General features: G+C 40.7%; 1 protein-coding gene across 3 annotated transcripts in view; it reads right to left on the minus strand.

Annotated features, from left to right (window-relative positions):
- LOC126236531 (uncharacterized) overlaps nt 1-24413 on the minus strand; it is a 350541-nt gene that overhangs the window by 87414 nt on the left and 238714 nt on the right. For 2 of the 3 annotated variants that reach the window (XM_049945903.1, XM_049945900.1), the window contains exon 4: nt 14807-14913. The exons of the other annotated variant lie outside the window; for it this stretch is intronic. In XM_049945903.1, coding sequence (XP_049801860.1) covers nt 14807-14913 — 107 coding nt within the window. The remainder of the gene's footprint in view (nt 1-14806; nt 14914-24413) is intronic. 3 annotated transcript variants of the gene reach the window in all.

Raw genomic sequence — 24413 nt, forward strand, 5'->3', positions numbered from 1 at the left:
CGTTGCGCTATCGGCCAACTATACATCGGGTCCACTGCCTTTTTGCCTTACGTAGGAAACACTTCCAACAAGATCGGTCGTATTTTACGGAAATACGATGTGAAATGTGTTTCCCGACCTTAATCTAAAATTAGAGTGCTTTTGAGTTCTGTGAAGGATGATCTTGGTCTGCTAAGGCGGGTGTATATCGCATTCCTTGTAGCTGCGGCATGGCATATATTGGTCAAACTACCAGGACCGTGGACGACCGATGTACTGAGCATAAACGGCACACACGATTACAGCAGGCAAGTAGATCTGCTATTGCCGAACACTGTTTGGATACTGGCCACCCCATGTTATATAATAACACCGAGATATTGACATGCACGTCCAGCTATTGGGACAGTGTTATTAAGGAGGCAGTTGAGATTAAATTAGTGATCAACCTCGTTAACAGGGATGGACCGAGGTTTAAAATTTGCATGTACGTCGCTTGTCCGTTGCAGTTCGTCTTGAAAATGGCGGGGTGATCTCCCGCAGAAATATCTGCTGTCGCTGAAAGTGTTACCCGGCTGGGCTGAATTCCCGGAAGTTATTTGAAAGTTGCATACACAAGGAGAAACTCAGGTCTCAAGGCGAATAGTGTTTTTCGATTTATTGGGAGAATTCTAGGTAAGTGTAACGCATCTATCAAGGTGACTCCATATAGAAGACCTGTGTGACCAATTCCCCGAGTACTGCTCGTGTGTTTGGGATCCAGACAAGATAGGGTTAAAGTAACACATAGAAGCAATTCAGGGCTTACTGCTAGATCTGTTGCTGGAAGGTGTACTGAACATGCAAGCTTTACGGAAGAGAAGACGACGTACTTCGAGAAACGCTATTGAGGAACGTGAAATTTAAAATAGGCTCTGTTCCAAAAAATTCCGAGAGAACTGACGGCTGTAAGTGACTTGCTGCCACAATATTTCGGAGCAGTATACTGGCGTAAGTACACTGAACTGTCCCATTTAAAAATCCACTGGCGCTTGAATGGTGCACTGGGCATGGGTTACTTGAGGGCGTGCACTTTTGCTGCAATCTGCGAGCTGCTGAGAGCACACTCTGCGGTAGAAACTCGTCTCTTCCTTGTTATCTGACAACGACTCCAGCGCCATTCACAAAGAGCATTAAAACTCCCTCTAATGACCGACCGAGTGCAACAGCTATCGAACTCCATCACACAAAGTGACAATACAATGCATGCCCTTTTGCATGTTTGCATTCAACATTCTGGCGGTTACACCGGTTATTAATGTATTAGCATTTCTTATTTGCAATGGTTGATCTTGTGCTTACATTGACGCATGGTCTTGAAATGTTAATCACTTAAATATGTTGCTCAGACAGATGTGTTCCCGAAGAAACATTACTCATTATTTGAGTGATAAGTAGGGGATTGTAGTAACTTCCTAGAGTTATCATTTGAGGCTGGGTCTCGAAAATTTGTTAGTAAACTTTGTCTGGATGTTTCCGCTTATCTTCTTAAGTCTGCTAGTTCAGTTCCTTCAACATCTCAGTGACACTCTTCCGTGGGGCAAACAAACCTATGACCATCCGTGCAGTCCTTGTTGGTGTATGTTCAATATTTCCTGCTAGGCCTATCTGGTGCAATTCCCTCGCACTTGAGAAATATTCTGAGATGGAACACGCAAGTGATTTGTAACCAATATTCTGTGTAGGCTGACTGCATTTCATAAATTTAGGCAACATTGTCCGTGGAACGCAGCGATCTGGTGCTAACTTTGATAAAAACAACAGTCGAGATCGCAATAACATTTTTTCCTTACGACTGGTTTCGGCTTATGTTGAAACCATCCCCAGACTTTTTGGGCACCCTATGGCTGTTGCTAGCGGCTCCTCGGTTTTTCACGTGATGATCACTGTGTACGATCGTTTCATAATATGAAAACCAAGGAGCCGCCAGCAACGGCCATACGGTGCCCAAGAAATCTCAGGATGGCTTTAACATAAACCGAAACCGTTCACAGTAATGTTACTGCGACCTCGAGTGTTGTTTAAGCAATAATAGAATTTCCCTGTTATTTTACCAATAAACCGAACTCTACCACTTGCTGCACCCACGGCTGAGCCTATCAAATCTTCCCACTTCATGTCCCTACTGAGTATTACACACGAGTATTTGTATGGATCTACAGACTCCAACTGTGAATCACTAATATTTTGTGCATAGGATACTATGCTTTTTTAGTTTATCAAGTGCACAATTTTACATTATTGAGTACGTAAGGCAAGCTACCAATAACTGCATCACTTTGAAACTTTATCGAAGTTTGACTGAATACTTGCAGAGTTTCGTACAGACGGTAGTTTGTTGTAGATAGCTGCATCATCTGCGAAAAACTTATCACCGCAAAATCAGGTAGGGGTTACGCAGGAGTACACATAATAATGAATAAGAAAATATAGCTATGGATAAACTATTATGATGAGCATTATGATTGTATTATCGTAGCCGAGATAGAAACAAAGACAACAGACACCATGGTAACAGAAGTTTAAATGCCCACTAGCTCCGCATGTGCTGAAGGGATTCAATGTACGTATTTTGAAATAAAGAAAATTATATACTTGCGTTAGGCGAGATCTTAATTTTGATGGGTGAATGGAATTCGGTAGTCGGAAAAGGAAGAGAAGGAAAAGTGGCAGGAGAATATAGACAGCGCGAAAAGAATGAAATGGGAAGCACTCTGGTAGAATGAAATTTTCACTGTGGAGTGGAGTGTGCGCTGATATGAAACTTCCTGGCAGATTAAAACTGTGTGCACTATGTGGTGGACCGACACTCGAACTCGGCACATTTGCCTTTCGCAGGCAAGTGCTCTACTATCTGAGCTACCGAAAACGACTCACGGACCCTCCTCTCAGCTTTACTTCCACCAGTACCTCGTTTCCTACCTTCCAAACTTCACCAGGCTGTGGCAAAGCCATATCTCCGCAATAGTCTTTCTTCTAGGAGTGCTACTACAGCAAGTTTCGCAGAGACATTCTGCGAGGAATGGAAGGTAGGAAACGAGGTACTGGCGGAAGTAAAGCTGCGAGGAGGGGCCGTGAGTCGTGCATGGGCAGCTCACGTAATAGAAACTTGCTCTCTGAAGACAAAGGTCCCGAGTCCGTGTCTCCATCCGGCACACAGTTTTAATCTGCCAGTCAGTTTCATCCTGGTAGTATGTTGCACAGAGCATAATTTAATCCTCGATAATACTTGGATTAAGAATCATGTAAGGAAGTTCTGTACGTAGAAGAGACGTGCAGACACTGCAAAGTTTCACATCCAATAAATAATGCCAAGACAAGGACTTCTAAACCAGATTTCCAGCTGGGAAAATGTGGATTCTGATCATAATTTATTGGTTTTGAACTGGAGACTAAATTTGGAGAAATCTGAAAAAGGTAGGAAATTAAGGAGATGGGACCTGGGTAAAACGAAGCAACTGGAGGCTGGCATCTAACTGACTGCAATAGAGTTGTCTTCAGTAATGGTTTCCTCTTAGAAATGAACGCCGTTGACCAGCGAACCGCGTCTGGAGACATTCCAGGCTGCAGTGGGATACCAATCTGCCTGTCGCTCGTTGTGTGACCGGACGACAAGGAGTGATGGTCTGAGGTGTGATTTCTTTGCATGGCAGTATCCCTTTCGTTGTCATCCGCGACACGATTAGAGCAGAGCGGTACGTCGACGATATTCTGCGCCCCGTTTTTGTGCCCTTCGTGGCAAGTCATCGTGGGTTATATTTCAGCAAGATAACTCCCGCCGTCACCCAGTGAAAGTTTCTACTGCTTATCTGCATGCTTGCTAAACCGTACCTTGACCAACAAGTTCGCCGGATCTCTCCCCAATCGAGAACGTTGGGAGCTTTATAGGTTGGACCTTTCAAACATCTCGGGATTTTGAAGATCTAATGCCCTAACTGGACAGAATTTGACACAGAGGACATTTCACAAGTCTGTCAATAAATGCGAAGCCGAATAGCTTCTTGTGTAAGGGCCAGAGTTAGAGCAACACGTTACTGACTTGCTCAGTGCGTAAAGCACTCTCTCTTTTATCAGTTATCGAATTTTTCTGAAACTGTAATCATTTGTTTGCCTGCACGAGTACGTCACATCTACCAACTTCCGTCCCATTCGAATAATTCGTTCGTTGAGCGCCGTTTTTTTTTTTTTCTTAGTATGTATAGAGGGTGATTCTTATTGTCATTAAAAAATCCCTAAAAGGATGTAGATGACATTGAGTCAAGTAATTTAAGATAAGACATATGGGGCCTCAAAAGTCGGGAAATGTGGATCACAAATGTTGAACATTTGACGTCACGAGGTGTCGTACGTCGTCGCACGTACAGCGGTTGGGCTTGTCGATCTTACCCTCGCCGGCAAGGGGCAGCGCTACATATCGCTGCAGTAGGATACTCTGTTTTCGTGTTTGCATTATCCGATGCGACACGGTAGTGCTTATGGTAGTGGTAATGCAAGACTCCGACGAATCGGTTTACATTTACGGTAAACGGATAGTCTACAGAAGTGATGTTGAGCACTGTCCCCTACCAGAGAAAGCAGTATCAACAATCCCATCCGCTACAAATGCCTCGAGGTACGTCATCTGATGACGTCACATGTTCAACAGCTGTCCTCCACTTTTAGGATATTTCCCGATATTTTCACCTCCATGTGTCTTAAATTAATTGTGATAGAGTCACAATATAGAAAGGGAAGATGAGGTAGATGAAGATAAAATGGGAGATATGGTAATTAGAGAGTAATTTCACATAACACTAAAAGACAAGGCCCTTAAAGTAGACGGCACTTAGCCAGAATTTCTGAGAATCTTGCGAGAGACAGCCATGAAAAATTTATTCTACCTAGTGTCCATGATGTATGACACTGGTAAAATATGTAAGAATATGATAATTCCGATTACTAAGATGGCTGGTGTTGACAAGTCTAAATACTACCAACTCATAAGTTACGTTTGGAAAATACTGACACGAATTATTTATGGAAAAACAGAAAACTCTTAGACGAAGACCTCGGGGAAGAACTGTTTGGGTTCTGGAGAATTGTAGAAACGCGCGAGGTAATACTCACTCTATGACTTATCTTCGAAGATAGGTTAAAGAAAGGCAAAACAGCATTTACAGCGTTTGTAGATTTGAAGAAAACTTTTGATGATTTGGACTTGACTAAAACTTTGAAATTTTAAAGTAGCAATAGTAAAATACGGAGACCAATAGATTATTTACAATTTTCACAGAAAACAGATTGAAATTAAAAATCTCTAAGGAAATAAAGTGAATTAGTTATTGAGAAGGGAGTGAAACAGTGGTGTATGACAACCACGGTGACATTCAGTCCGTATATTGAGAAACTAGTGAAGGTAACCAAAGAGAAATTTTGAAAGACAACTGAAGTTCAGGAAGAAGACATAACTATTGCGGTTTGCTGATGGCATCGTACTTCTGTCGGTGACTCCTAAGGACTTGGAAGAGTAGTTCAACGGATTGGGTTGTGTCTTGGAAAGAGGTTGGGAGGTGAACGTCAGTAAAAGTGAAATAAGGGTAATGAAAAGCTGACGAAGTAAATCAGGCGATGTTGAGGGAATTAGATTGTGAAATGAGAAACTAAAAGTAGAACATGAGTGTCGTTATTTGGACAGGAAAGTAACAGATGACAGCCGAACTATGGAAGGTATAAAAGGCAGGATCAACAACATGAAATGGTTTTTTGTAAATGCGGAATTTGTTATCATATAATCTAAACTTATGGTTTAGCAAATACTTTCTAAAGGTATTTTTCTGGAGTGTAACCTTGTACGGACCTTGTGCGGACAAGAAGTAGGTAGAAGTTTTTGAAATGTCGTGCTGTACAGGATGTTTGGAAATTTCCATAACAAATTTCTAGGAGTTGTAAAGAGCAGTATTATTCTGAAAAGGAATCCATGTCCGGAAACGTGCTGTTTTCGTGCTACAGCCATTTGAAAACATGTCTGCTAGGTAAGTATGCAACAGGGTAGTCGTCGTGGGGTGTGGTAACGCCGGATCGGCTGATGTCATTTGACGTCTGCCCTACCGCTCTGACCTGGTTCGAGCCTGATTCACATCCCTGTGAGTGTTACAGCGACATCGCTGAATACAGGTTTGAAGAATACACCGACACGATCCTTGTGATTGATGCAGCTCATGGTAATTGAAGAGCTGCTCGTCGCCTTTATCGAGATCATTCTCCACAACTTAAGACTCTAACGCATACTCACAATTCGGGAAATGGTATCTTCACTGCAAGCAGGCGTGACCGTGGTGCTCCAAGAAGACGCCGCGCACCCGACTTAGAAGAGGCTGCGCTGCATTACGCTGAAGAGAACACGTCAACGAGTACACGAGCGATTTTTTGGCTATAAATAGATGGAACTGTAAATCAATTTATGTAGGGCGTTACGCCTAATCAATCACTTGTAAAGGTGGTCACATTACCAACATGTTCCCACACAGTTGTAGCACGGAAACTGTACGTTTCCGGACATGGGTCTCAGTTGACAATAGTGCCCACTGACTCCCCTCTACAAATCCTAGCAGTTTGTAACGGGAATTTTCGAACACTCTGTAGCTGAATACTGAACATCAGATTGGTACATGAAATGATAAATAATTAGAAACGGGGAAAGAAAAAATTAGGGGCAACTACACCGAAAGAAGTAATGCTTTTGTAGGATACACTTTGATGCATCAAGGAATTTATCAATTTGGCAAGTGGCTAAAAGTGCTGGGTGTGGGGGGAGGGGAAACTTGTAGACAGAGAGACAAAGACCTGAATAGGGAAAGCAGGTTCAGACGGATGTACGACGCACTAGGTATGAAGGGATGAAGAGTACTGCATAGGACAGACTTGCAAGCAGGGCTGCGTCAAATCTGTTTTCATACTGAAGATCACAACATCAACAATAACAACAACAAGAGATAAAAAATTGCGTACAATTAATTAAATGCATCATTGTTAGGAATAAATTGCAAACTGAGTAAAATTTATGTAAAGATTGAAAATAAAACAAAATATATGTCTTATTTTACATATCAGCTTGTGGACATTTCATTTGCTCCTTGTAAGTTATTAAAAGTGTACACATTATTAATTGGACACACAAGGAAGGGGCTGCAAATTCGTTTTGAGAACATGTTCCTTTCCTAATAATTACGTTTTTATCACAAATTTAATTTTCGATTTCTTGTTTTAGAGAAGCAAACTCATTACTTATCTCTGTAAAGTCAAATTCAGCATCCATGTAGTATTCTACCGAAAACATAAGTTGCATTTGATAGCCTTTTTCATCTATATCCTAGTTTAAGTGGTTTTTCATCATCTTTAATTTTCTTAAACTCAGAAAAACTCTGAAGATGCTGCAGTTTCTGCAATTGCCATAAATCTCCTCAAAGCTATTTCGTTGTCTTATATACATCTCGTAACCTAAACAAACAAAAAAAGAAAGAAAGAAGAAGAAACCTCTTCAAAATATCGAAATGTGCAGTATGTTAATGTTCTTCCAGCTATTACTACAGCTATTACTACTGCAATTTGAAAGATACTATTTCATTAACTAGCTCAGCTTTGTCTATATTTCTTCTGTAATTGACACCATAATCTGCTGCATGTTACACGGTTGTGACTGAAGACGTTGCTAAAGGGCAATTAAAGTGAAATGAAATGGTATATTATATGTGAGACCTATTTCCCACATTACGTATTATTCTACCGAATAATCTGAAGCATTCTAGCTTGAGCAGTTTCACTCCAGTCCTCAGTTTGCAGAAACCAACAAAAAGCGGAAGCCTTCCGTTCAGATAGCATTATATTTGCTTCAGCGTCCAATTGTCAGCCTTGGGATCCTACAACAAAGCAGCGGAATTGCAGCAAAATCTCCATTGTTGATCATGTGCTAACTGCATGGTCGACGGCTGTATGAAGAAAGTGCGCTGTTGACACATAACTCATGTGACGTTTGTTGCGTGGAGGTTACTTTTTTATGATGCTACTTGGACGAAATGGTGCTGTGACAGCAGGATGCGTTTACAGTCTGGGGTCGATGGGGAGGCCTTTTCTTACGTACCACAGTAGTACAAATTTACATGCCAACTAGCTCCGCAGATGAGGAAGAGTTTGAAGAAGTGTATGATGAGATAAAATAAATTTCTCAGAGAATTAAAGGAGACGAAAATTTACTTGTGATGGCGGACTGGAATTCGATAGTAGGAAGAGGAAAAATAATAGGTAAAAATGGATTGGGGAAAAGGAATTAAAGAGGAGGAATCCGCCTGGTAGAGCTTTGCACAGAATATAATTTAATCGTCGCTAACACATGTTTAAGTATAACAAAATAAGATGGTACACGTGGAAAAGACCTGGAGACACCAGGAAGTTTCAGATTGATTATATAATGGTTACACAGAGATTTAGGAGCCAGGTTTTAAGACACTTCCAGAGGCACATTTGGACTTGACCACTATTTATTGGTTATGAACTGTAGAGTAAAGCTACAGAAATAGGAAAAAATAGGAAATTAAGGAGATGGGACACGGATAAGTTGAAAGAAAAGAGATGAAATAGTGATTGCAGCAGAGAGTCAGATAGTTAAGAAGACGAGGTCCGGTAGAAATACTGAATTTAACTGATGAAAGAAGGATATTTAAAAATGCAGCAAATGAAGATGTCTATAAGAAATAAAAAGGTTTAAGAATAAGATTGACAGTAAGAGCAGAATTGATATGCAGAAATGGCTAGAGGACAAATGTAGGGGCTTAGAAGAATATTTCACTAGGGAAAAGGTAGATATAGCCTACATGAAAATTAAAGAAGCCTCTGGGGAAAGGAAAATGAAATGAAATGCTCGTATCGCATAATTGGCCGGGATTTCCCATTCGATTTCGGCCGCCAAGTGCAAGTCTTATTTCAGTCGGTGCCACATTGGGCGACTTGCGGTCGATGATGAGGATGAAATGATGATGAGGACAATACCCAATCCCCGGGTGAAGAAAATCTCCAACCCGGCCCATCGCATGGATGGCAAGCACGCTACAACCTAACTAAGCAGGCGGACTGTGGAAAGGAGAAGCAGCTGTATGAATATAAAGAGCTCAGATGGTAAACCAGTCGTAACCAAATAAGGGAAAGTGAAAAGTGAAAGGAATATATAGAGCTCCTATACAAGGGAGATGAACTTGAAAGCAATATTATAGAAAGGGAACTGGACGTCGATGATGATAGGATGGGTAATACGGCACTGCGAGAATAATTTGACAGGACTCTGTAAGATCTAAGCCAAAACAAGGCCCCGGGGGTAGATAAAATGTGAATTATACGAAGGTTGTCCAGAAAGTAAGTTCCGATCGGTCCCGAATGGAAACCACTGGGAAAATCCGGTAAAGCTTTGCACATATGTATTGGGCAGTGTCTCTAGTATGCCCGTCGATCGTGTTGTGTCACTCTTTTCAGTTTTTAGTGAACAGTGGAACAGTGAGCATGCAAAGATGCATAGGGAATAGCGTCTCCCTCCATGTATGAGTTGCTGGTTAGAGATTTCGCCTATGTCATTCAGCCCGCGCAACACAACTGTCGAGCAGTTTCTTCTTCATGCCAATTCGTGGCCGCACATTGCAGGCGCAATGAAGACGCTCCTGCAGCGTTTCCTACGAAAAGTGTTTGATCACCCACAATGCAGTCCGTAAATGGCTATCCCTGAGTCTCATCTCTGCTCACAGGAACCTCTGGCTATGAAGACAAAATTTTTCCACAGACAACGAGCTGCAGACCAGTGCAGATAACTGGCCAAAAGCACGGTCGGCTGCTTTCTTTGACTAGGATATTGGAAAGTTGACACAACACTACGACACCACTCTAAGTTGGAGCGGCGATTATGTAGAGAAGTAGGTGGAAGGTGTACCTAACTGCTGTAATTGAAAAGTTTCTGGTTTTCGCTGTGGTTTCCATTTCACGACCGATCGGAACTTACTTTCTCAACAACCCTCGTAGCTTGCGAAATCTGTGCTACAGAAGAATGCTGAATATTAGGTGGGCCGATCATATAACTGAAGACGCGATACTAAACAGAATTGGGAAGGAAAGAAATTTGCGGCGCAACTTGGCCAAAAAAGGGGATCGGTTGATAGGACACATTCGGAGACGTCAGTGGATCACCAACTTAGTATTAGAGCGAAGTGTCGGGGACAAAAATCTTAGGGGAGACCATGAGAGGCATACAGTAAGGAGAATCAGAAATGCGCAGGTTTCAATAGTTACTGGGAGATGAGGAGGCTCGCACAGAATAGAGTAGTGTGGAGAGCTGCATCAAACCAGTACTTGGACTGAAGACAACAACAACAACAAGAACAGCAGCAACAGCAACGGTTTTGAGCATTAATTACCATTGAGGTTGGACGTAGTGAGTTGACTTTAGTCAAGAAAGACTTTAAAACGGATAAGACGTCAGTATCAACACGTCACTGAGTTTGGACCAGGTGATTGCAGAATGAGCTGGAATGTAGCCACTGTACGTGATTGCTGGCAACGGTGGTGACGAAAACGTACAGTTCTGCCTCTGTGTCAGTGATGGCCGTCTGTTGGTTAGAGAAAGGCCACCTGAGGGCCTGGAAGCCACCTTTCTGAATGCCAGGCACAGCGAAACTACACCTGCAGCTATGATCTAGGGTGCCATTACATATGACACCAGGAGCACTCTCTCATTATCCCATACACCCTCACGATACATTTGTACGTCATTCTCGTGATTCGACCTGTTGTGCTGCCATTCATGAACAGCATTCCAGGGGTGTTTTCAACACGATAACGCTCCGTGACGTAGTTAGTTACGTGTTCCATTGATGAATAGCACAGAAACCCGTTATGATGTGGAATGTGTCAAATGCACAAGAAATGCGCACAGGAAACACGTTTTTTTTCTTTTTTTGTTTACATTATAGTGCTATACCTAAATATTTCTGTTATCTATCCCATTCCCTTAAATGGCACAAAATGCATATATTATATCTTCAGATTTATTTACTCATATTCAAGAATTCATCTATGGTATAGAAGGAGTTCTCAAGGAGGTATGCTTTCAATTTGTTTTTGAAACTATTATGGCTGTCTGTCAGACGTTTTATTTCATCTGTTAATTTATCAAAAAGTTTTATAGCATCATATTTTACCCCTTTCTGTGCCAAAGATAGATTAAGTAAAGGATAGTGTAGGTCTTTCTTTTTTCTGGTATTGTAATCATGAGTATCGCTGTTGATTTTAAACTGGTCAATGTTGTTGAGAAAAAAATTCATTACTGAGGAAATGTACTGTGAAGCAGTTGTAAGAATTCCTAACCTTTTAAACAGATGCCTACAAGCTGTGCGACTATGAACCCCACACGTTATTCTAACTACTTTCTTTTTAGCAGTGAATACCTTTTGCCTAAGTGTTGAGTTGGCCCAGAATATTATTCTGAATGACATCAGAGAGTGAAAGTATGCAAAGTATGTTAGCTTACTAATCTCTACATCCTCAAAATTGGCAATTATTCTGACTGCAAAAGTTGCCGCTTTAGGAGATCCAAAATATGAATTTTCCAATTAAGATTCTCATCTATATGTACACCCAAAAACTTAGTATGCACTGCCCTGGCTACTGACTGCTTTTGATATGTTATGTTTATTGAAGGAATTATAGTTTTTGCAGCAGAAAATTGGATGTACTGTGTTTTTTCAAAGTTCAGAGCAAGCCCATTCGCAGAAAACCAATTAATAACTTTTCCAAAGACTTTATTTGTATCATTTTCTATTAGACTTTCTTTTACTGGATTAATAATTATGCTTGTATCATCAGCAAACAGTGTCAATTCAGCATCTTGTTTCACATAAGAAGGGAGGTCATTCACATATATCAAGAACAGGAAGGGACCCATGATAGCACCATGTGGAACACCTAATGTAAATTCACCCTAGTTAGATGAAGCGGCAAACTCCTTTGAATCACTTGAAGCATATAAAGAGACTTTTTTCTTCCTGTTCTGTAGATATGGCTTAAACCACTCATATGCTGTTCCATTTATACCTCAGAATTGTAATTTCTCTAACATAATATCATGGTTCACACAATCAAATGCTTTCGATAAGTCACAGAATATTCCTACTGATGACATTTTACTATTTAAAGACTCTATTATGTGGGCAGTGAAATTGTGTATTGCTGTCTCAGTGGAACAGCATTTCTGAAATCCGAACTGTGATTTGCTAAGTATCCCATTACTGCTGAGATGGCTAACCACTCTTGAGTACATTACTTTCTCAAAGATTTTTGAAAATGCTGTAAGCAAGGATGCTGGCAGGTAATTATTGACGTCTGTAGTTTCCCACTTTTTGTAGAGAGAACCGACAATGGCATATTTTAACCTGTCTGGAAAAATGCCCTGAGTCAGTGATGCATTACACATGTGAATCAAAACATGAGCTGTAATTGCTCCACATTGTTTTAATAACTTGTTAGAGATGTCATCCACTCCAACAGAACATTTATTTTTCAAAGATTTAATAATTTTCCTTGTTTCACAAGAGGTTGTTATATGAAACTTAAATCTGACTAAAATTTTTCAAAACTGACTCTTCCATGTACTGCCTGGTTTTTTCTTTTGAACTATTCTCACCAATTTTTTCTCCAACACTTAAGAAGTGATTGTTAAATACATTGGCTACCTGTGTACTGTTGGTTAAGATGGTCTCAGTCTCTTTAACAGCAATACTACCTACCCCAGTGGTTACTTTCCCTGTCTCCCTTTTAACAACATTCCATATTGATTTGATTTTATTGCTGGAGTTGTTAATTTCTTCTCTAACATACATATTTCTTGATTTCCTTACAACTTTTCTCAGTATGTTACAATAATTTTTATAGTGTAAAACTACTTCTGGATCTTTACTGTTTCTTGCTGTCTTATACAGTTTTCTTTTTCTTTCTGAAGACACTTTACTACCTGTAGTAATCCAAGGTTTCTTTGAAAAGTTTGTGGTGTTACATTTAGTAATGTCTTTAGAAAACAATGTTAAAAAGGGATATACATTTATCAAGAAATACGCTGCATTTATCATTAGTATTTGGCTCATTACATACATCTTCCCAGTTTACATTTCCTAAACTTTCTCTGAAGTGATCTATAGATACCGGGTTGAGTACCCTCACACTTTCACTTAATGGTTTCTGAAGCGTACTCCCTGTTAGGTTTTGTAAGTTAATCAGTTGTGCATCATGATCAGATAATCCGTTTACCACAGGCAAAGCATGTGTTTGTTCTACATCCTCTTGGTGTACAAATTCGTTATCTATTAGAGTACTGCTGTCCTGAGCTATATGTGTAGGGAAATTGATCACTATTTATAAGTTATATGTTGTTAACAACACTTCTAGTTCACTTTTGCTTTCAGAATTGCTTAGAAAGTTAACATTGAAATCACCACAGATTAATAACTTCTTCTTTTTGTCTAACAGGCAGCATAATAGGGAATCAAACTTTTTTATGAATAGCTCCCAATCTGCTAGTGGAGACTTGTGCACTGTTGCTAATATCAAGACAACATTATCTAGCTGAAGTTCACATGTACAAACCTCAAAGTGCTGATCAACACAAAATTTTCTTACTTCAACAGTTCTGTATTTGTACCATTGTTTTATAGAAATGGCAACTCCTCCTTTATCCATACTAGATCTACAAGTGTAAGATGCTAAATTATACCCATTTATAATGACATGTTCCATCTCCACAGTTACATGGTGCTCAGAGAGACAAAGTATATCAATTTCATTCTTATTTTTGAGATCATTTAAACGCATTATCAGCTCATCTACTTTATTTTTTATTCCCTTGATATTTTGGAGAAGTAAGTTGATACCACCCTTAGCTTTATCCCTATTTGCTGTGCATGAAGTTTCTTTTCTTCTATTTTCCATGGTTGTTGTCTGTCTGGAATTTGGCTTTAACCTAAAAAACCTGTCTGCCTGGTCCCAATAACCACAGGGATCACCCCTTGTGTGACTGTGGCCGTTATTGTAACCCAACATTCTCTATGGATTATCGACATGTGGCATTGGCCTGTTCGATCAGCAGATCTGTCCCCAGCCGAGAATGTATGTGTCGTCATCAGACGACAACTCCAGCGTTCTCCACAAATAGTGTTACCAGACCCCGTATTGACTGACCAAGTACAACAGGCATGGTACTCCACTCCACAACTAAATCTGACACCTGTACAACACAATGCATGCGTGTTTGTGTGTTTGCATTCAACATCCTATCGGTTACATTTGTTATTATTGTACCCGCATTTCAACTTGCAATGGCTTTCTTTGAGTTTACCTTAACCTGTTTATCACTTAAATATGTTATACAGATAAATGTATTCCAATAATTTCACTACTCTGTATTAATTACTTCTTGGTGTTGGGATTTATTTCCCCATCAATTTACATTGGAAATTCTGAGAAAGTAAGAAATAAAAAAAGATAACTCTTTTCTTTTCATTCTCTGTCTGATAGCCCCACGTGGATTGCAGATTTAGAGATGGGTCAGAACTCCTTCAGAGTTAACATTACAGTCAAAGAGGTATGGTAATGTCAGTGTGAGCCAGGTAAGTCAGGAAACAGATACCGAGAACTAACTACTTACACAAGGCTGTGTGTGTGTCAGGTTTTCACCCCACGCACATATAGCACAGCTCAAAATAGAAGGAAACAAAAGAACCTCACTTACCATGTGTTCGAATGCGAGGGGAATGAACAGCTGTGAGAGATGCGTCACACCGAGGGAGAGCAGCTGCATGGACTCTCGCCTGTATCTGGAGTAGCGTTCCAGAAACCCTGCAGGAAGAGGAGAAAGGCGGCATACCAGTGAATAATCCAGCGTATGCAATTTTTGTTGAAGTGCAACTTTCACTTCCTGCCTTAACCAGCTTACAGACTGTAAAACTGTAGAACTTCTGAAACTACATTTATGTCGGAAGTGTCTAGAGTTGCAACACGGACAACTTTACCAAACTCCATTATTTTTTATGCCTATGGGATATGTTTATCACATCATCCTTAAGCGAGCTTATTCTCAGTATTTTCAGTCCAGCAAACTGAGATCACTACTGATGGTATATGGTGGTATGCATGGTACATGATATATGCATTGTGTGTTTCTAATGCTAATAGGGGCACAGCACAACAAATATTGTCGAGAGTATGTGCATGTGTAGTTTGTTGACGCCTCTCCGACTTTGAAGTATGTCGAATCTTTGGCGTGAGGGACTCGATAACATCATATCGAAATATCGCAAGTACAGTTGGCTGCAGTATATAGACGGCAGAGCATGTGGCGACGCGATGGACTGAGGACAAGAGTATGGCAAGAAGACCACCAACCGACAGGAAGAGATTCATGGAAGATGGTTTGAGATGTGGATTTGCCATGTATCGTTTACCACTGATAGAGACTTGGATCGGGCACACCCAGTGTCGACTGGGACATAGTGTGGTATTCAAGGATGGGAATTGCTTTCTGTTTGTGGTAGTAAGCCTGACGCTGCTTTTTCTTCAGACGACCTTCTGAAAAGTCGCAGGAAGCGGTGATACTCGACACACATACCTCTCCAATTCATGGTATCATCATTTGGGAAGCTACTGATATGTCAGCAGAACTCATTTCGAAATTGCTGAAGGGGGCTGAACACTCGCCACTATATAGCAAAATGGTCAACTCTGTTGTCATACCCTTTGTGTGCATGGTACCAAGTGGCATATTCCAGCAGAATACTACACGAACTTACACCTTACAGACATCTAGATGAATGCACGAATCCGTGTATAGCAAGCCGTGTCCTCTGATTTGTCCTCCACAGAGCATGTCTGATTTGTCTCAGGAAGACGTATACCATCAAAGAAGCCGCATTCAGCAATGCTCATGCTTTGCATGCTTCACCGCAAGTGCAAGACTGGACGTACAGACTAACAAGATAATTGCAAGACGAGGTCAACGTAGTGTACTCCTGAGAATGAGTGGAGCCTTCAACACCACATCATTAGAGACACTCTGCATTGTGGTGGGGACTTGCTCCATAGATATTACAGTACTTTATGGAGCTGCACGTTACTGGGTTAAGAACGGCAAGCTCGATAAAGTCACCGAGATTACAGGAATCAACATTACAAACAAAACACAAATGAAACAATAGCGGATTCAAACACGACAGAGAGAGTGAAAGGCATTCGACAAGGGTCTCTAAGTACACTCTTTCTTCCCTGATGTACGCGAAAGGTCGACCCAAGCCAGATGGTCCATTTCCTGACTGGCAACGGGCCATACCCAGTACTCTTAAAACGTATGAGACTAACACGGAAATATACATTTGTGGGGAAACTGAGACACCAGAACGCGTCATACTGCAATGCAACACGCTAGTACATGTAAGACTTACGTAGAACGATAATGACATCGCCAGAATAACACGTAATCCCGAGCTGATGTTGTATCGAACACATTGTACGAAGAATACAACCGCCAAAACCCATATGTAAGGAGGCGTAGACAAGCACAAACTACACAACAAACCACGTCAGAGGACGCAAGCACGACCACAGATTCCGAAACCGAGGAAGGAACCAACACACTAAGGTTGAATATGATTAAAAGGGGATCAACACGTAAGGGACCCAAACCAACAACACACGACTCTATACGTCATAACAGAGCCACGGACAACACAACAGGTAGTAACAATCATAAAACAAACAAAGCACTGACAGAATGAGTGACACCACAAAAAATACTTTAGGAAAAAGGCAAACGTCGCTTGGGAGGAAAAGGCAGGAACGAATTTTTGTTCCGAGGCTCCTCCTTCCCAACGACGCACTGCATGTTGTGTATAGTATACTGTAAGCAAGCAGTAATGTATTATACGTTTTGTTATGTGTAGGCAAAAGTGTATTCTGTTCTTTATGTAAAGCTACAACCAATGTTTTTTATACATCAGATGTATTTTCTGTATAAACCATGTATAAAACCAAAAATCTAATGGATTAAGTTATTTAAGGATTGCTGCACTCAGGAGGCAATGAACTACATTCCATTTCTACTACTAAATTTACAACCAGACGTTTATTCTTCATGAAAAGCTAAAATTCATGTACTCCATGTATCAAATGCTCGATCAGTATATAATCTGTATACTACCAGGTGTGTATGTATGTAAGGTATCACAAAGAATATACCACAATTACCAACAATTATACAAACGTCATACAGTGTCCCAACGTGCAACTCGCCATGTATCTGCACACCCGAACACAAAAAACCCACAAAAATCTCATCTCTGATGAGATCAACCAACAAGCCACTTAGCCTATATTAACACATCCAAATGTAGCATATCACATCTCTCTACGTATTGTACCTTATTTTCAACAAACTTATTGTATGACATTTTTTCGACTTTTGTATTATATAAATTATATTTTCCTGTACTAGGTAGGAACAACTTTGGCAGTCCTAAAGCATTAAATTCTCTGTAAAAGTAGAAATTTTTTATGTACTTTGTTCTTTACGTTATTTAAAATAGCTTTAACAACTGCGTACCAATAACACTGTAAAAATATGAGCTCTTTGCTATTAGATTTAGCAGCCCTCGATCGACCTTAGATTTCAAGGTGGAGGGTTACTCTGTGCTGTTAATGAAATAAATAAATGAATGCTCATCAACTGACACAGCATGTGTTTCAAAATCGCAAATGGTTCAAATGGCTCTGAGCACTATGCGACTCAACTTCTGAGGTCATCAGTCGCCTAGAACTTAGAACTAATTAAACCTTACTAACCTAAGGACATCACACACATCCATGCCCAAGGCAGGATTCGAACCTGCGACCGCAGTGGTCGCTCGGCTCCAGACTGTAGTGCCTAGAACCGCACGGCCACTCCGGCCGGCTCAAAATCGCAACTAATTCTTCAAGACGATACTCAAAAAGCATTTATTATTTTCATAGTCCATACGAATTGCATGTTGAACCATGTAGTACCCATAACACATTCAAACAAATAAAAAATCAAGACGGACCACGAGGTTATAAATTCTTATTTATATCGACGGAAGATGCGAAATTGTAACTATGGCGGCCGACGGATGAATGTGTGTCACTGCAGCGCAGTTTCACCGCCCAGATGGTAAGGATAGTAAACAGCGGACATGACGATACGAGGGCATAAAGTTTGTTTGAGAATTTCTTTCTGTACAGGCAGGACGGGGTGAACCATGGCTGAATACAGCTTCGAGAAGGAAGCGTCGACTTAGGGAGACGACAGAATGTGAGGACCGAGCCATCGTCAGAAGCACTCAGAGACCCGGATTCGTCGTTATCGTCGATCCTACGTGCATCTGGCGCTTCAGTGACCACAACTAAGCACTAAATAGGCGGCTCACAGAAATGGGCCTGAGCTCACGGCACCCGTTACGCCGACTAACACTGACTGTTCACCGACAAGCCCACTTGCAGTGGTATTGGGCACATTAGACCTGGAACCTCATTCACTGGAGTAGAACTGAGTTCAGTGATGAGCCCCGCTTCGAGCTGAGACCTTATGACCAGCAAGGACGTGTCTGGATACCAACCAGACGGTTGGCAGCCATACGACCCACAGTCAGGTATGATGGCCTGGGTTGCCACTACATTTCATAGGAGCACCCATTTGGTTGTCCTTCATGGCACCCTTACAGCACGGCTCTATGGCGGCACCCCGTTGTGCTTCGCATAAGTTCTCCGGACCTCTCTCTCTAATTGAGAACGCTTGGAGCATTATGTGCAGGCCCCTTCAAACACCTCGGAAGTTTGACGATGGAACGCGCCAGTTGGGCAGAATTTGGTGTGAAATCCGTCACGAGCACCTCCAACAACTCTATCAGTCAATGCGAAGCCAAATAACTGCTTGCATAAGGGCCAGAGGTGGACTAACGCCTTTCACACAATTTGTAAAGCTCCTTATCTTGAATAAATCATCCAATTTTTATAAAATTGTAATCATTTGTTTATCTGAACGTGTACATAAGCTCTACCGATTTGCGTATCATTCGGAGAATTCATTCGTGGTGCGTCGTTTTTTTTTACTTGTTTTAATTTTTTTAACATGTGGCATTATAGCCACTGTGTGTCCTAACAGTGGCATAAAGATGGTCTTCGATCTCGATTCAGTTCTCTCCACATTGCTGCCATGCCTTTCTAGTAGTACATATACCGAATACGTTTTGATCGAAACGTATATTTTTCATACTGTTTGTTGGATTGAAACCTATATACAATAATTTTTTTAATTAACATCCTTCAGTACCTGCAGTTAGATGTAAGAGACGACTAGAAAACTGCCACTTTCGTAGTTAAAAAATAACAAACTGGGAAAGAATTTCCACTTTTAGGAGACCTCATGGAAATTCCGAGTAAGTCTGTCTCTAGCCTCTCCTGCTAATGACCTCAATTGGGAGAGCAAGAGAACCAGTATGAGTCTTCGTATATGTTATAATCTGCTGGATGCGCTAGATATTGTTCCTCATGAAACTAAAGCTATCCAAGACAGAAGTGGCTGAAGACTTTCTAGTACAAGCGGTGAGCCTCGTTCTGCCATCGGCCTTGTTAACGAGATCGGAGGAGCGGGCAGAGGCCTAGGAAACACTTTTCTCATTGGGGTGGGAAACTACCCGTAAAGGTCAAAAGACTCAGCAAGAATCAATGGCATGTGTATGCTGAAGGCAGTAGAAACCACGGCATTAAAGGCAGGTAATGTAATCCACAGCATATGTGTCCAGTGATCGAAAATGTGTCATGAATGTCTCCACTGGCAGAAGATTCCGGATTTGTCTTTTACTCGTGTCTGCAGGAGGGCACTGCAGAGTGAGAGGTGACCACAAGAAGAAAACTGCATAAACCAAAAGCCGTCGAAGCGTGGAATGACGTAAATCTGAACGTGGTAGGTGGGGCAGAATATCTCAAAACGTAAATAAAGGCTCGACTATAAATAGTGAGGGTCAGTGATGTGAAATGGAAAGAAAAGAAGGATTTCTCGTCAGCAGAATATGGGCTAATTAACAAAAGCTGAAAAAGATGAGATATATGTAGGGTTCGTCATGAATGGGAAGGAGGAGCAGAGAATGTGTTTCTGAGAACAGCTCGGTGATAGGATTATTTTCATCAGAATCGACAATAAATCAACCACAACAACAACAATAGTTCAGGAATACATCTCGACGTCGCGGGCATAGGATATTTCGATAATGAATTCAGTTGAAGAGCAGTGGACATCTCTAAAAAAGGAATCACATCACTGGACAGTCAAAACGGATGACAGCTGCGAGGAAATCTTGGATAACAGAAAAAATACTTCAATCGACCAAGTAAAGAAGAAGAAATCAGCAGCAAAAGTGGCTTAGGAATAAAATAAATATGAAGTGCAGGGAAGACAAAGCGTAGAGGCAACTGAAATAATGTGGGGAAATCGAAAAACAAACGTCGTCGAAAGGACTGATTAGTTTATAAAGAAGTCAAAATATCTTTTGTGAAACTTAATCCAAAGATGTCAACTTTAAGAGTGCACTAGGAATTCTATTGTTACATGCAAAGGAGAGAGGAGGTAGGTGTAAAGAGTGCAGTGAAAGTCTGTACCAGGGGGCTGAGGATAGAGGGGATTTATTAGTAACATGAAAGAGTTTTGGAAGACATGTGATCAAATTACGACGAAGGCATGCAGAATATTTATTCAGATATTTACAAAATCACCGGAGGAAACGGAAACAGACTATTATTCCAGTTGATTTATACATCGGGTGGTTCTGGAGACATAACATTAGACCCTTAGGAAAATATCATCCACTCAGTCCTTAAGATAGCCGGGGCAAATAAGTGCTAGGACTTTTATCACAATTAGCTTAACAGTTCATGCATCCTAGTTGCTGACAGGTTTAATTTACAAAATAGGGAAAAGGTAACTGAGGAAGTCCTAGAACACGATCAGTTTCGTTTTAGGAAAGATAAAGGCACCATAGAGACAGAGGCTCTGATCGATTATTAAAGCAAGACTTATGAGAGATCAAGTCAGGTTCAGAGTATTTGCCAACGTAGGAAAATCAAATGACAGTTTAAAAACTGTAAGATGTTAGAAATTCTCAGGATCGTACGTGTAAGCTACAGGGAAAGTCGGTAATATTCCATTTTTCCAAGAAACAAGAAGAAAAAACTAGAATCGGAGACCAACAACCAAGTGTTAAGATTAGGTAGGGTGTAAGAGGAGAATGTAATCTTTCGCACAGTACGTCGAAGAAGTAAAGATGGGATTAGAAGACAAATTGAGAAGTGGGATTAAAATTTATATTGGGAGGACACCAAAAATAAGATTACCTGATGATATTGCTATCCTGAGTGAAAGCGAAGAATACCTGTAGAACTTGTTGGCTGGAATGAACAGTCTAATGAACACACAGGATGGTCCGATAGTAAACTAAAGACAAAAAAAAAAGAAAAGAAAAGAGCTCTACAACCCCCTCAATTAATAAATCAATCAATCAAAAAAAAAGAAGTACTAGAACTGATATATCTGATAAACTTAACATGAAAATTTGGGAAGAGGTAGTGAATGAAGTAAAGGAATTATGCTACCTTGAAAGCATAAAACACATAGCGGAAATATTGAGGAAGACATGGAAATCAGACTAGAGCAGTCAGGCAAAGAGGCATTCTCGCCCAAAGCAAATCTACTAGTATAAAACATTAGCTTTAATTTGAGGTCAAAATTTGCGGCACAGGATTGTATGAAAGTGAAAAGAAGAGACTCGAAGCGTCCGAGATGTAGTGCTGTGGAAGCAATCTGAAAATTGGGTGGACTGATTAAAGAAGACATGAGGAGGTTTTCCGCAGAATCGGTGAAGAATGGAACGTATAGAAAACACTGACAAGAAGAAAGGACAGCACTTTGTTCTTACTCTTCCAGTCTTATTGTTGTTTTTCTGAAGTATTGCGTCCGTCATGAACCGCAACCTCAGAACCGTCCTTGTAATTCATTTACCCTTCCGAAAGCTAAGCTGCCCATCACCTCACAGATTCTCAATCTGCTTTTCGATTGTCAGAAACTTGGATACATAAGATGTTAGGGTGATTGTGCGATAGTTTTTACAACTGCCCTTGCTACCTTCATGGTTGTGTGGATTATATTTTTCAGAAAGTGTGAGGTATATCTCCAAACTCATACAACATTGATTCTACAAACCGACTTCATTGTCTGGTAGCCGCTTCGACTAATGATTTCAGAAAGTTGTTATCTATCACTTCCGCCTTATATGACCGCGGGTCTTACAACGTTGTTTCAAGCTCTAACTACTTGGATTCCCTCTGTATTCCACTGCTACTCCAGTTTCTTCGTCAGTGACGTCAACAGACAAGTCCTTCCCCTTGAGGATGCCTTCAGTCTATTGTACTCACCTATCCATACTCTTATCTGTTGAGCAGTGGAATAATCTTTGCAGTCCCAATGTTGGTGCCATTGCTTTAAATTTAACCAAACGTTCCATTGACTTTTATTTACAGTGAATCAGTCGTCCCGACGAACACTTCTTATTATAATTCTTCACATATTTCCAGCAACCATTTCACTTTGTGTTCCTTGTACTTCCTATTTATTTCGTTCCTCAGGGACTTACATTGTTATATTCCTCCTTTTCCTTGAATATTTGTATACTTTCTTATTTTCTCAATCAGTTGAAGTCCTTTTTATGTTACTCCAGATCTCTTCGCAGTTACCAACGTTATATCTACATTTGTCTGTGTAATTTCTCTGACTACCCTTTTTACATTCTTCAAATGAATTGCCTATTGTGAAATTCATTAACGCAATATCTACAGGCTTAGATAAATTCCAGCACACCACGTCGTATGCTCTACACTTCAGTATCTCACTTCCGTCCCCATTGGTTCTTCGGGACCATTCTCCTAAGCTTCAGTCCAATATTCATCATTACTAAGTTGTGATTCGATTTTACGAGGACTATTCGTTTATTGAGGTCCGATCGGTCGCGAAATGGAAACCACAGTGAAAATCCAAGAAGGTTTGCACCGACGTGTTGAGCAGTGTTTCTGGTATTCCCTTCGATCACATCTTGTATGTTCTTTCATCTCTGTACGTGAAGATGCCTAGAGCATGATCTGCCCCTAAGTATGAGTGATTTCGCCTAATTTCATGCAACCTCAAGTAACGTAACTGTCATGCAATTCCTTCTTCATGACAGTTCTCAGCCGCACACCGCAGAGGCGGTGAGGAGGGATATGAAGATAACATTTTTGCACGCATAACGAGATGCAGACTGACGCAGAGAATTGTCGGGAAGAATAGGCGGCTGCCTTCTATGACAAGGGTATTGGAAAGTTATTACAATGCTACGATAATGTCTAATCTGGAGCGACGGCTATATAGATAAGTAGCTGGAAGGTGTTGTTAATGGTTGCAAATCCATCATCTTTTATTTTCACTGTGGTTCCCATTTTGTGACCGACTGGACAACAGTAAAATAGCGCTGGATACACCTTACAATCAAATATTTGATTTCGAAGTCTCTGTGTGGTCACGACACAGTCAGTGTTGACTTTTCCCATACCTCGGGCCTCTTCTAATCACACGGCCCAGGGGGAAGCTTTCGATACTTAGCGACAGTTCCCAGTTACAACGAAGAGTAACAATGAGAAAGATAGACTCGCCCTTCGCTCCACTCAGCTTCAAGGCTCAGCCCAGTGCGGTATCGTTCTTGTTCTGCTGGCAGCCATAACTTAATGCAGCTGCGTACATAAAATTTTGACATTATTATAATTGAGTAATATATTAGTAGAATGGTGTGGAATTACTTGAAAGTAACGAATCCTGATTTTGAAAACCGTCAGGTAAGTAACTTCCCCGAAATTGATGTTTTGGGATGTTTGACATCCGCATGAATTAAAAGACATGGGGTTCACATTTTGGTAGTATGTGTATTTTGACTAAAAATGATATTACAGAGCATTTCTTAAACTTCATATATTCATTCCTGTATCTGTTATTATTATTATTTCTTTCCTTTCTCAGACGTTATGTGTGGTTAAAAATGGAAAGTGACGCGGACCTTGATCAAGTGTGACTTCCTTTTAACTGTATGGTATATGTTACATTGCATTTAGGAACTTTCGGATAATTGAACATGTATCAATAATTACAGATTTCCGTAGTTGTATATATACATTTGGATGTAGCTCCATTGCGTTGATATACTGGTGGATGTTGTGTGGTATGACTCCTGCAGTTGATAGTATAATTGGTATAATGT

Source organism: Schistocerca nitens, chromosome 2 (assembly GCF_023898315.1).
Source record: "Schistocerca nitens isolate TAMUIC-IGC-003100 chromosome 2, iqSchNite1.1, whole genome shotgun sequence".
NCBI lineage: Eukaryota > Metazoa > Arthropoda > Insecta > Orthoptera > Acrididae > Schistocerca > Schistocerca nitens.